At 52.8% G+C, this 12,865-nt stretch overlaps 1 protein-coding gene across 1 annotated transcript; it reads right to left on the bottom strand.

Annotated features, from left to right (window-relative positions):
- Positions 1-289: 289 nt before the first annotated feature.
- Positions 290-5,036, bottom strand: GNG8 (G protein subunit gamma 8). The gene is made up of 2 exons (XM_051989324.1): positions 3,910-5,036; positions 290-1,623 (listed from the first exon to the last, which is right to left on the bottom strand). Exons 1-2 carry the CDS (start codon positions 3,991-3,993, stop codon positions 1,495-1,497), a joined length of 213 nt encoding a protein of 70 aa, XP_051845284.1. The 5' UTR covers positions 3,994-5,036; the 3' UTR covers positions 290-1,494.
- Between the last annotated feature and the right edge of the window lie 7,829 nt (positions 5,037-12,865).

Here is a 12,865-nt window from a genome sequence, read left to right as displayed (position 1 = left end):
TCCCTCCCTCCCTCCCTCTCTCTCTTTCTTTCTCTCTTCCCCTTTTCTCTTTCCTCTCCCTCCCTCCCTCCCTCCCTCCCTCCCTCTCTCTCTTTCTTTCTCTCTTCCCCTTTTCTCTTTCCCTCTCCCTCTCTTTCTTTCTCTCTTCCCCTTTTCTCTTTCCCTCTCCTCCCTCCCTCCCTCCCTCCCTCCCTCTCTCTCTGTCTTTCTCTCTTCCCCTTTTCTCTTTCCCTCTCCCTCCTTCCCTTCCTCCCTCTCTCTGTCTCTCTCCCCCCTCCCTTTCTCCCTTTTTCCCTCTCTCCCTCCCTCCGTCTCTCTCTTTCTGTCCTTTCCTTCCTCCCTCTTACTCTCTCACACACACACCCATTGTATAGTTGGGGATGTTGAGGCCCTAAGTCTGGAATGCACTTACCCAAGTCTCCCCACCTAGCCTCACCTCAGAACTGGAATTTGGGTCCAGACCTCCCTGCATCGCTGGCCCCTTGCCCCTCCCCCCACCCCGTAACCTTACAGCCCCTTTCCCCCAATTTCCCACCTCACAGATGAGTCTGTTCTACCTTTCCCCTTCTTTGGGTCTTAACCTGGGCCAAGGGGACTTGGCTAAGAACCCGGGACTCGGTGCTTCCGGGGTTCTAGGGTTCTGGAATTCCCAGGTTCCAGCCGCCCCCAGCTGCTCCTTTCCCTTTTTCCACCCCGGCAGCCCACTCCCTCGCCCCTCCCCCCGCAGCCCAGCCCCCACAGACTGCTGCCTCGGTCGCGTTTCCCCGGGGACTCCAGCAGACATGATGCAAGCTGGGCCGGGAGCCGGCGGCGGGAGGGGCTGCAGAGATATAATTACAGCTCCGCTGTCCTCCCGGCAGGAAGGAGGGGACCCCGGGGACCCTAATCTAATTGTTAATAACTGAGCAACGACCTGTCCCCTCCTCCTCCGCCTCGTCCGCTTCCCTCCGCCTCCCCTGGCCATCTACGCGGGTGGAGGGAGGAGTGGGGGCTCCCTGCAGTCTCCCCCTCCCGTGACCGCAGCCTGAGCCTCCATCCCCTGCTCCCCCAGGGCGCCCATCGCTGCGCCGGTTGGCCGACAGGCGCCGAGGGGAGGGGGCTGTCTCAGGCCTGGATGAGCAGTACCTGGGAGGGCCCAGCTTGGGGAGGGGATTTGGGGGGGCCATGCAGGGGCTCGCTCAGAGCCCGCTGGGGACAAGGAGGGGCGCGTCGCCCGCCCGGACGAGGCGGCTTTGCCTGCCGGGAGATGGGCCCGGACACGGCCTTGGCTTCCGGGAGCGTTCAGGAGCCGGCAGTGGGGCGGGACTGCCCACGGGAGGAGGGGGCGGGGGCGGTGGAGGAGAGGGGGCGGAGGGAGGAGGAAGGCGCCCCTCCCCCGGCACTTCCTCCCCGGAAGGGCAGGGGAACCGCCCACTCCCGTGCCTCAGTTGCCCCACCAGGACAGGAGATGCTTTAGCCACTCATTTTATTTCTGCTTTTTGAGGGCCGGGGGGCTCAGAGAAGGACGCAGAAGAGTCGTTTCTCGCGGAAGGGATTCTCGGCCGCGGGCAGCGGGGTCACCAGGGGGTCCTCCTTCACGTGCGCCTCGCAGAAGGCCAGCAGCTCGGCCGCAGCTTTGGACACCTGAGGCGGGACGTAAAGGGTTAAGAGCATCGCCAGCCACCACCCGCCCAAGATCACCGAGGCTCTCTCGGGAGACACCTTCTGATCGAGTCTGGAACTGCACCGAGCGGTGCCGGAGCGCAGCGCCACCACGCGGCCAGAGCTGCGATCGCAGTCTCCTTCCCAGCTCTAAAGATAGCCGCGCCCCCGCGTGGCCGAGCTTGGGAATGCAGCCTCGCCCTGCTGCCCGTCAGGAACCCCCACGGGCGGGGCCGGTCTAGGCTCCCCGCCCAGTCCTGGTACCCGTAGCGCCACTCCCTGACCCAGCCCTAAATCTCAGCCTCCCTCTTTTCCTCCCGGCAGCGACACCCGCTGGCCGATCCCAAAACTGCAGCAGAGATGGAAGAGACTGAATCTTCTCGCGCCTGACGTCAACCCCGACAACCTGGCGAGTCCAGCCCTTCGTGTTACAGATGGGAACACTGAGGTCCAAAGAGTTTCAACCCAAGCTATCGGGAAGCGAGAGGAGGGGCCAGGATTCGAACCCAGCCAAAGCCAGCACTCTCCTTCCCCTACACTCCAAATAACCCATTTTACGAGGGAGGAAACTGAGGTTCAGAAAACGGACCGGTCTCGTCCAGGGTCACCCAGCAAGAACCAGATCCTCACTCCAGCCGAGTCCCTGCACCTAGAGCCCTGACCGCCAATAAGGACTCCCATTCACAGCAGAGACTTTCCACATGGAAGGGACCTGGGTAACCTGCTGGCTCAGTAGGCACCCCGCCCCCAATGGCCATCCCGCCCCTCTCGGGGGCTGAAGGAGAACCCCCTCCCTCCCTCCGAAGGAAGCCCAGAGTCTCCTGTCTGCCCCGAGTCTCGCCCTTTGAGTAAAGTAAGCTAATCTCTTCCACGTTTAAGTACTCAGAGCTATCAGTCCCAGAAACCCCTCGCCTTCTCTTCTCCAGTACAGCGCACCGTTCTCCAGCTTATACCCCTGGGAAATCGAGGGGAGGAAGGGGAAACTGAGCTGTGTCCCTGGCCCTGGGTCACATAGCCAAGCCATGCCAGGGGCAGGAGGGACACCCAGGCTGGAATCAGGAAAACCAATCCAAATCCTTCCTCAAACCCTCACTGTGACCCTGGCAAGTCACTCTGATGCCTTGTGACTCAACTTCCCCACTAGAAAGGGGAGGGGCTGGATTTAATAACCACTAAGTCCAATGCAGGTTTTAAATCCAAGCCCCTGTGATCATGGCGCTGAGACTGGTTCTCAATTAAACCACACCGGCTCTCTGTGGAGTATATTGCCCTTTTATCCCCTAAAATTATGCTTTTCTTAATGTGACTCGTGATGGCATTACTCCTTCTTTCTCTTTCCTCTTCCTCTTCTCTTTTTCTTCTTCCTCACATTGTGGATTCATACTGACTTTTTAATCCATTGATGAGCCTGTTTTTTTTTTTCAGATAAACTTCTATCTAAGCATCTTGAGTGAAGGTTCAAGAAGGTTCAAAGAAATCTACGTATAAAGCTTAACTTTTATCCTTATTGATTTAGACCTAGGTCCTGATTAGTGTGGATAACGAATCCCCTGAATTGGTCCTTTACTGCTTATTTCTATTGGGCTGAAACCAGTTATAATATTTTGCATAATCGTATCTTCAAATAAATACATTTAACCTCTTCGGGGGATTTGTTATTTTCATTCATTAAAACCTGGCTGAACATCTCTAGCCTGTCAAGATCTTTGGGAATCCCAAAGATCTATGCCTTTATTTAAGTCATTAATTTAAAATTTCAACATTATAGGTCAGTTACAGATCCCTCAGCCACTCCACTGGAGATTTATTTCATAGTTGCCCAGTCCATTACAATCCATCCAATTATACCTTCATCTAACTCACATCATGCCTTTTTTAAAATAAGGATTGAATGAGATCCTTCACAAGATGCTTTTAGGACTTACAAAGCACTCTTCTCTGTAACCCCTGCAAGGTAGATGGCACAAGTATTGTTATTATCCCCATTTCCAGATTTGGAAATTGAGACTGTGAGAGGTAAGGACTAATCATTAACAGATTAGTTAGTTAATGATTAACATTCTTCCTTAAGAAGTTAATAAGTGTCTAAGAAGACATAAGTCTTCTTATGAAGAATAAGTGTCTAAGGCAAGTTTCAAACCCATTCTCCTGACTTCAAGTCCAGTTCTTTGCTCCCACTGGATAATGCAAGTCCCGGGCTGAGGAGTGGATCCCTTTATCCCCTATTTTCCTAGCCTCCATTTCCATCTCCCAATTCCCAAATTGTACCTTCATACGTTCGATGTTGACCTCCAACTTCAGCTGCTCCACCGTCTTGCGGGCCTCGGCAATCTTGGCCATGTTGTTGGACATTGTTGGAAGGAAGTGGTTAATGCTCCCACAGATGCCCTAGCGACAAAGGGACAGGGAATGGAAAACTGGGAGGAATTAGAAGGAAGGGGTCAGAGAAATGGAGGGAAATTAAAATGAAAGAGAGGGATGGAGGATAGAGACACAGGAAATAAAAGTGGACAGAGACAGGGGTGGGAAACAGAAAGAAAAGAGACAAAATGGAAGAAAAGAGTCATGAGAGAACATAGGAATATGCACAAGAATAAAGGGTCAGGAATAAGGAATGGAAAAGGGATGGGGGCTGGGGATTAGAGAAAGCAGGCACGGAGGGACAGATGGATAAGACAGAGAGATGAAGGATCATGAACGGAAAAACAGAGGCTCGAAAGAAAGGATTGAGGAAGAACAGAATGTAGAGAATTCAGGGTGGAGAACAGTGGGCCATTGAAGGGATGAAAAAAACAAGCATGAGTGAACAGAGGGATGGGAGGAGGGAGGTTGGAAGAGAAGGATGAAGGACTAAGGGATAGAGTGTCAGCAATGAGAAACAAGGGACAAGAATTGAGGAAACAAGAATGGGAAGAGGGATAGATTTGAAGGATAATGATAAGAAAAGAGAAACAAAATAGGAGTTGATTGGGGGGAAATCGGAATGGAAAACCAAAGGGTGAGGGAGAATGGTGCAAGAAAATGAGCAGGGGAGAGAAGGATGGAGAGACAGAGTGGAGGGGCAAGAATGGAAGGAATTGGGGATGGGGACAGAGGGATGGAGGGATGGGGGGTTGGATATAGGGATAAAGAACAAAAGGACGAAGGAAAATAGAAACTCAATGAGAGGACAGAGGGAGGGAAACAAGAACAACCAGAGAGATGAAGAGACAGAGGAGTGAAAGAGATGAAGGACAGTGATAGAAGAAAAGAAGAAGATGAGGGAATAGAGGGATGGGGGAAGGAATAGGGGACAGAGGGATTAAGAGACAGAAGAAGCAAGAAAATGGAGGAAAGTAGTTATTGAAGATACAGGTAGAGAATGATATGGAAAAATAAGCAGATAGTGATGAAGAACAGAGTAAAGGGGAATAGGAAAGAAGAACAGGGTTAAGAGGGAGAAAGGGAGATGGGATATAGAATTGGGAACAAGGAAGGGCGACTAGATGGGGGTGGTCTCCGTATTAGTTGTCCCCCCCCACCCTGGTTGTCTATTTCCTATCATTCCTCTGGAGCTTAGGGAGGTGGGGGATGGACTCTAATCATGTCTTTTTTGAGTGTCATGGCCAAGGTTGGGGGGGAGGTGGAAAGGAGGGAGAGCACTGCCCACGCCAATTAGCACCAGCTCTAAAGCAAAAGGGAATTAAGGTCCTGGTGGGAGAGGAGGGGGGGAACCTGGGGAGGTGGGCTAATTAAGAGCTAAGCACCAGCTGCCCCCTCTTCTCCTCACCAGGAGGCCCCCCACTCTTCCTACCCCCAGTTCCAAGTCACTGACTCATTAGCCAGCACTAGGGGAGAGAAGGGGCCAGCAAGCAGGCTCCCATCCCCCAGCACACAAATCTTGAGCTTCCACTCCTGGGAGAGAAGGACAGAGGGACAGAAGGGACAGAAGGAAGGGGACAGAGGGGTGGGGACAGAAAGAGGGGGACCAGAGAGATTTGAGAACAACAATGGGGAATAATTGGATGGAGAAACAAGGGGATAAAAAGACAAGAAGATGAGAGGGGGAGAAGAAATGAAGGGATGAGGATAGAAAGATGGAGAGACAAATGGTTGGTTGGCGATCCAGAGATTCGGGGACAGAAGGAAGACAAATGGAGTGGAAGGGGGCAGGAAGAGGCTCTTACCTGTTGCTCCTTCTCTGCCTCAATGGCAAAGGCTGAGGCTGGAGGGAGCAGCTGCCAGAGCACCCTGGGGACAGCCCCGCCCCTGCCCCCCCTCCCCTCAGATCTCTCACACCCTCCCCTGCTCTCCCAGTCCCCAGGGCCTCCTCAAGGCCTGATCTCAAGCGTGCACACGCGTGCGCGTGCACACACACTCACTGCCTGAGTCTCTCACACACACACTATCACACACACACACACTATCTCACACACTCTCACACACAATTACACACACACTCACACACTATTACACACACACTCTCACACACACACAATCACACACACACACATACAATCACATACACACAATCACACACAATTACACACAATCATACACACACTATTACACACACACACACACTATCACAACACCCAGCAGTTTCCATACACTCGAAGAGACTGCCATAAACACGAGGAACAGTCACAGGAGCCCACCCAGCGACCCCGACGCCCACAGGGACACAAGCACCAGGGGCTTAATGAGGGGCAAACATTGTGAGACAGTTAAAGGGAGCCAGTCCCATGTGCAAAACGTCACACACACACACACACACACACACATACACACCGAGGACCATGATGTCTTTATCAGATAAAGAGATCCCGCTCCGCTCCCGTCCCAGAACAGCCAGTCCTGAGTCCCTCTCCTGCTCAGAATGACCCCAAATTCCCCTGAGCCCGGGCTGCAGTGCTTGAAATAGCCACGGGGCGGTGACAAAGGAGCAAAAAGGAGGCCTCTTGAATCCCCAGAAGGCCCATCTCAAAGATCTCAAAGCCCCTTTAGCAGCTGCTATCCAAGGTCCAACTCGGGGACAGAGTCCTAGTCTAGGTTGAGTCCTGCACCCACTCTCTGTGTATCTGTGTGTGTGTGTGTGTGTGTGTGTGTGTGTGTGTGTGTGAATGTGTGTGAATGTGTGTGAATGTGTGTGAGTGTGTGTGTGAGTGTGAGTGTGTGTGTGAATGTGTGTGAGTGTGTGTGTGAATGTGAGTGTGTGAGTGTGTGTGAGTGTGAGTGAATGTGTGTGAATGTGTGTATGAGAGACTGTGTGAGTGTGTGTGAGTGTGCGTGAGTGTGAGTGAATGTGTGTGAGAATGCATGAGTGTGTGTGTTTGAGGGGTATGACAGTCAGCACTTGTGTCTGGATCCGTGCAGCACCAGAATATTAAAGCTGAAAGGTAGCTCAGATCATTGTGTTGCAGCCCCCTCATTTGATACCTTTGGAAACTGAGACTCAGAGAGGAAAACTGGGTCACACGCATCAGGAGCAGAGTTCTAAAAGTCTGGAGCACTCAGGGAGCCCAGACAGCCTCCCCTGCCCCGATCCATCCCAGCTTTCTGTCTCTTGTCCTTTTCCTTCTGTCCCGTCCGTGGCCCTTCTTTTCTCCTGCACTCCTCTCCGGGAGATCTCATCAGCTCCCAAGGATTCATGATGGAGATGACTCTACATACCCAGCCCTAATCTCTCTCCTGAGCTACATCCCCGCTTCTCGCTGCCCCCTCAACTTCAACATGTCCAAAATAGAGCTCATTTATCTTCTCCCCTAAACTCCCCCTTTCTGTCTCCAAGTTTCCCTTTTCCTATTTAGGACAGCACCATCCCCCCAGATCAGTGACCTCCGAGACATCTTGGACTTTTCTCTCCCACTCCGTCCATGTCCAGTTGGTTGATAAACCCTACCCGTTCCAGCTGACTAATGTCTCCCACATATATGTCTCCTCCTCTCACTATTACCCAACCAATTGAGGGCCTCTCCACCTTCCCTAGATTGTTCTTCTCCCCGACCCATTTATAGACGCAGAAATAATCTCCTTAAGTCACAGGGCTATGTCACTTTCCTGCTCTGAAATCTGCAGTGACTCCCTATGAATTCTGCAATTAAATAGGGATTCTGGGTCTCGTTTCAGGCCCTTTCTATTTTCCTTTGTGGAGGCCATAGACAGGTTCGCAGGCCGGATATTTGGAGTTCAGATATTCCTGACCTCGGGCCAGTGAGCTAGCCACTCTGCCACCTAGCTGTCCCCATTTAGGGCCCTCTCTAATCTGGCTGGGGCTGACTCGTTCCCTTCTTTCACATCACTCCTTTTCATGTCCCAATTGCTTCTCAAGGAACAAAAGTAATAAAAGCAGTTGGTGACCTGAAGTCACCAAGACTGAGGTCAAATGTCAGCTTACCCTCCTTCTATATGTGACCCTAGGTAAGTCACTTAAGCTCTGCCCGCCTCGATCGTTTCCTCAATCGTTGAATGGGGACAATCACAGGACCTCCTTCCTAGAGTTATGAGGATCCAGTGAGAATATAAGGTCACTTAGCGGGGACCTGGTTCTTGTTTCCTCCCCCCAAGCCCAGACTTTCACGTTCCAGCTGTTCCCTAATGAACAGAAGCAGGAGAGTCAGCTAGATGGCAATGCAGTGAGCTGGAAGACTTGGCTTAAAGTCCTGGAGCCCTGGACAAATCATTTAAAATCTTTGCCTTACTTTGGTGATCTGTAAAAGGAGATTAATTAATAAAAAGTATCTCCCTCCTAGGGCTAAGGATAAATTGAGACAATATTTGTAAAATGCTCACAAATTTTAACATGATATACAGGTGCTATTTTGAGGAGGAGGCGTGAGACAGAGGAATAAGCATTTATTAAGCACCTACTGTGTGCCAGTCACTATTTTAAGCACTTCACAAATACAAATATTTGAACCTCATCACAGCCCGAGATAAGGGCAGTTATTCCCTTTTTATAGTGGAGGAAACTGAGGCAGATGGAGGTTAATGCCAAATATGCATTCTGAGTCTCATTTTCATTGTATATACAGGTTCTCCAACAAGAAATGCTCATCCTCCTCTGTAATGTTCGGGCTGGCTTTCTGGAGGACCTCGGGACCAGCCTTGATCTCAGTGCAGGAAGCAGGAGAGCCCCCAGGAGGAAGTCCCAAAATGGAATGTCTCTCTTCCAGTCCTTCTTAGCCCTTATATACCTTATTGTAATTACAGCATTATAGCCTATTGAGTATGTGGGAACTAGAGAACCATATACTGAGTATCTATGGGAACTAGAGAACCATGACATCACCATGCTGATAGAGAACCATATACTAAGTATCTCTGGGAACTAGATGACATCACCATGCTGACCTAGGGAACCATGACATCACCACGCTGAGTACTAAGTATCTATGGGAACTGGAGAGCCATGACATCACCACGCTGAGTACTAAGTATCTATGGGAACTGGAGAGCCATGACATCACCACACTGAGTACTGAGTATCTATGGGAACTGGAGAGCCATGACATCACCACGCTGAGTACTGAGTATCTATGGGAACTGGAGAGCCATGACATCACCACGCTGAGTACTGAGTATCTATGGGAACTGGAGAGCCATGACATCACCACGCTGAGTACTGAGTATCTATGGGAACTGGAGAGCCATGACATCACCACGCTGAGTACTGAGTATCTATGGGAACTGGAGAGCCATGACATCACCACGCTGAGTACTGAGTATCTATGGGAACTGGAGAACCATGACATCACCACGCTGAGTACTGAGTATCTATGGGAACTGGAGAGCCATGACATCACCACGCTGAGTACTGAGTATCTATGGGAACTGGAGAACCATGACATCACCTCGCTGAGTACTGAGTATCTATGGGAACTGGAGAGCCATGACATCACCACGCTGAGTACTGAGTATCTATGGGAACTGGAGAACCATGACATCACCACGCTGAGTACTGAGTATCTATGGGAACTGGAGAGCCATGACATCACCACGCTGAGTACTGAGTATCTATGGGAACTGGAGAACCATGACATCACCTCGCTGAGTACTGAGTATCTATGGGAACTGAGAGCCATGACATCACCACGCTGAGTACTAGTATCTATGGGAACTGGAGAGCCATGACATCACCACGCTGAGTACTGAGTATCTATGGGAACTGGAGAGCCATGACATCACCACGCTGAGTACTGAGTATCTATGGGAACTGGAGAGCCATGACATCACCACGCTAAGTACTAAGTATCTATGGGAACTGGAGAGCCATGACATTACCACGCTGACCTAGGGAACCATGACATCACCACGCTGAGTACTAAGTATCTATGGGAACTGGAGAGCCATGACATCACCACGCTGAGTACTAAGTATCTATGGGAACTGGAGAGCCATGACATCACCACGCTGAGTACTGAGTATCTATGGGAACTGGAGAGCCATGACATCACCACGCTGAGTACTGAGTATCTATGGGAACTGGAGAACCATGACATCACCACGCTGACCTAGGGAACCATGACATCACCACGCTGAGTACTAAGTATCTATGGGAACTGGAGAGCCATGACATCACCACGCTGACCTAGGGAACCATGACATCACCACGCTGAGTACTAAGTATCTATGGGAACTGGAGAGCCATGACATCACCACGCTGAGTACTAAGTATCTATGGGAACTGGAGAGCCATGACATCACCACGCTGAGTACTAAGTATCTATGGGAACTGGAGAGCCATGACATCACCACGCTGAGTACTAAGTATCTATGGGAACTGGAGAGCCATGACATCATCACGCTGAGTACTGAGTATCTATGGGAACTAGAGAACCATGACATCACCACGCTGACCTAGGGAACCATGACATCACCACGCTAAGTACTAAGTATCTATGGGAACTGGAGAACCATCATCTCATCAATCCCGCTGAGCTGACACCTTGTTCCAAGTATACTTGTCCAGAGTTGCGCCCTCTACGCTCCTCATCTCCCTTTGCTTCGTTTCTCGATTTCCCTCTAAGCTCAATTCAGGGATCCTTTCCCGTGTCAAGTCCCCATTCTATCTCAACCAGTTGCTACTGTGTGCGGTGTTGCATGGCGCTAGGAGCGTAGGGGTTATTTAATCTATCTTCCCAGCTCCCAACACTGTGTCGGGAGGTAGGAGGGAGGCGACATTAGAATTTAAATGCCTGGAAATCGGTGGTCCTTTCAGACTAATCCCCCTTCCCCCTGGGCGTGGGCAAGCTGCCAGAGGCTGCTCTCCCTGCGAGTTGCCTCGCCTGTCTCCTTCCCTTCCTCCCACACTCCTTTTCTTCTGTCCCGAGGCCTGTGCTTGGCTCCGCTCCTATTTTGCTCTCCCCCCCCCCAGCCCTCCTCCGCCTCTATGTCTCAGTCTCTGTGTGTGTGTCCCTGTGACAAGCTGGAAATCCTCCAGACGGGGGTGATCGGGGCTTCGGGATGACGCCACGGGAGGAGCTGCCCCGGAGGCCATCGGAGCGAAGAGCCGTGTGCCCTGCGGAAGCCGCGGGGCTTGCGTTATTCCGCCTGGCCCCGGGGTAAAATAGGTATCTGGGCATGGACTGGGGCAGATTGAGATTTGAGGCGGGGAAAGCTAGTTCCCTATCCGCGAGCTGCCCAGCCCAGAGAGGGAGGAGATCGCCTCGGGAGGGAGCGAGAGCTCCCCCCTCCCTCTCCCCGCCCCACAGCGCTTCTCCTTCCAGCAAAGACTCAGTTGTCATTTGTCAGTACTGTTGTGTGGCTTGGGGCTCAAGGAAGAGCTGCCTTAAGTGCCCTGGGAGGCGCCTGTCACCTCGCAAGATTGCGTTAGGTTTTCAGGAAATGTTCTCTGAAAATAATAATCGGATTCAAATCACTTTCCCCTCTCTGAGCCTCAGTTTCCCTATCTGAAAAACGCGAAGGCTCCACAGAAGGGCTTTGTGTCTTTTCTTTGTCTCACTTCACTCCCCGCAGGCCCCACCTCCCTTAATTCCCCCGGTCTCCAGGGCAGGTGCGGAGCCGGGCTTCCAAATGATCTCGTGCCCCCCTGAGAACCACGACCTCGGGAGCTCCAGGGAAAGACCGGGCTGGGAGCGGCGAGCAATGGAGAAGGGGCCCTGGGGCAGCAGCATCTGGGAGGAGGAGATCCCGGAGGGCCTGGAGAACCCGGACCAATCAGAGGACGCCCTGGAGAGGCGGCGACAATGGAAGGTGGGAGCAGCCGAGGGAAGGGGCTAGCGGAGGGGGAGGGCCCCAAAGTAGGGGTGGGAGGGATGCTGAGAGAAGGGGGCGAGAGTTCTCAGCTCACCCAAATTCAGTGTTTATTTATAGGGGTTGAGTCAGCCGGCGCCAGGCCGGCTATGAAGTGGGGAGGGCAGAGAAAAAAAAGGGGGGGGGGCCTTCTGCCTGTTCCGAGGCTGGGGGTTTCTGAGTCCTTGGCTAAGCTGGAGTTTTGTTTTGGGGGTGGGTGGGAAGGAGGGAAGCCTGGCGTCCTCTCAGCCCCAGTAGTTCCAAGTCTGGGCGGGAGGGGGTTGGGGGGACAGAGTAGAAGGTAAAGGCAGCGGAGGGGGAAGGGGCAGCGAGTCCAACATCTGGAACACATCAGGGGAGCCTGGAGCTGCCAGGAGGGATCAGGCCCCCCAATCATAGCGCGTTTGGAAGGAAAGTCGGCGCCAGGACCCGGGGGGGGGAGGGGAGCGGAGTTGAGAGGGGAAGGGGGGGGGAGTCTGTCCGCCGGCTGCTCCCTCCCCTCTCCCCCTCCCCAGCCTCTGGTGCACCTTTGGGGCTCGAACATTCTGAGGGGGGGTGGGGGCGGCTTCCCACCCCTCTCCTGGAGGAGAAAGCGGCGTCTGTGCGCGGGAGCAGCGTGGGGGCCCGCTCTGGGCTTCCCGGCCGGCCCCAACATCTGCTTCTCATAAAAGCCGAGCCGCGGAGAGAGGACGGCCTAGCCCTGTTCCCCATCCCCCAGTGCCAGGAGGGGGGCAGGGAGAGAAACCCCTTCGAGACGAGCTGGTCTGTAACTCACTCTCCCAGGCCTCCCAGCGCACCCTGCCAGTTTCAGCGGAGTACTATGTCCTCCATCCTAACGGACCCCTCCTAACTGCTCTGCCCCGCTTCACTTCCCAGAAGCCCCTCGCTTCCTTCAAGGCTCAGCCCAAACGCCCTCTCGGAGATAAGGCCTTAGACTTGTACGTGCCCCCCCCCCTCCCGTCCCCCTTAGAGTGTGAGCTCCTCGGAGGCA

This window comes from Antechinus flavipes, chromosome 3 (genome assembly GCF_016432865.1).
Source record: "Antechinus flavipes isolate AdamAnt ecotype Samford, QLD, Australia chromosome 3, AdamAnt_v2, whole genome shotgun sequence".
Taxonomy (NCBI): domain Eukaryota; kingdom Metazoa; phylum Chordata; class Mammalia; order Dasyuromorphia; family Dasyuridae; genus Antechinus; species Antechinus flavipes.
The sequence above is the reverse complement of the archived record's forward strand: the minus strand, read 5'-3'. Positions and strand labels throughout refer to the sequence as shown.

Bases quoted from the DNA above. Each gene is read 5' to 3' on its own strand.
- GNG8 (XM_051989324.1), bottom strand. From the start codon at position 3,993: ATGTCCAACAACATGGCCAAGATTGCCGAGGCCCGCAAGACGGTGGAG. The intron at 1,624-3,909 runs GTACAATTTGGG...GTCCCGCCTCAG, and splicing joins TCAACATCGAACGTATGAAG to GTGTCCAAAGCTGCGGCCGA.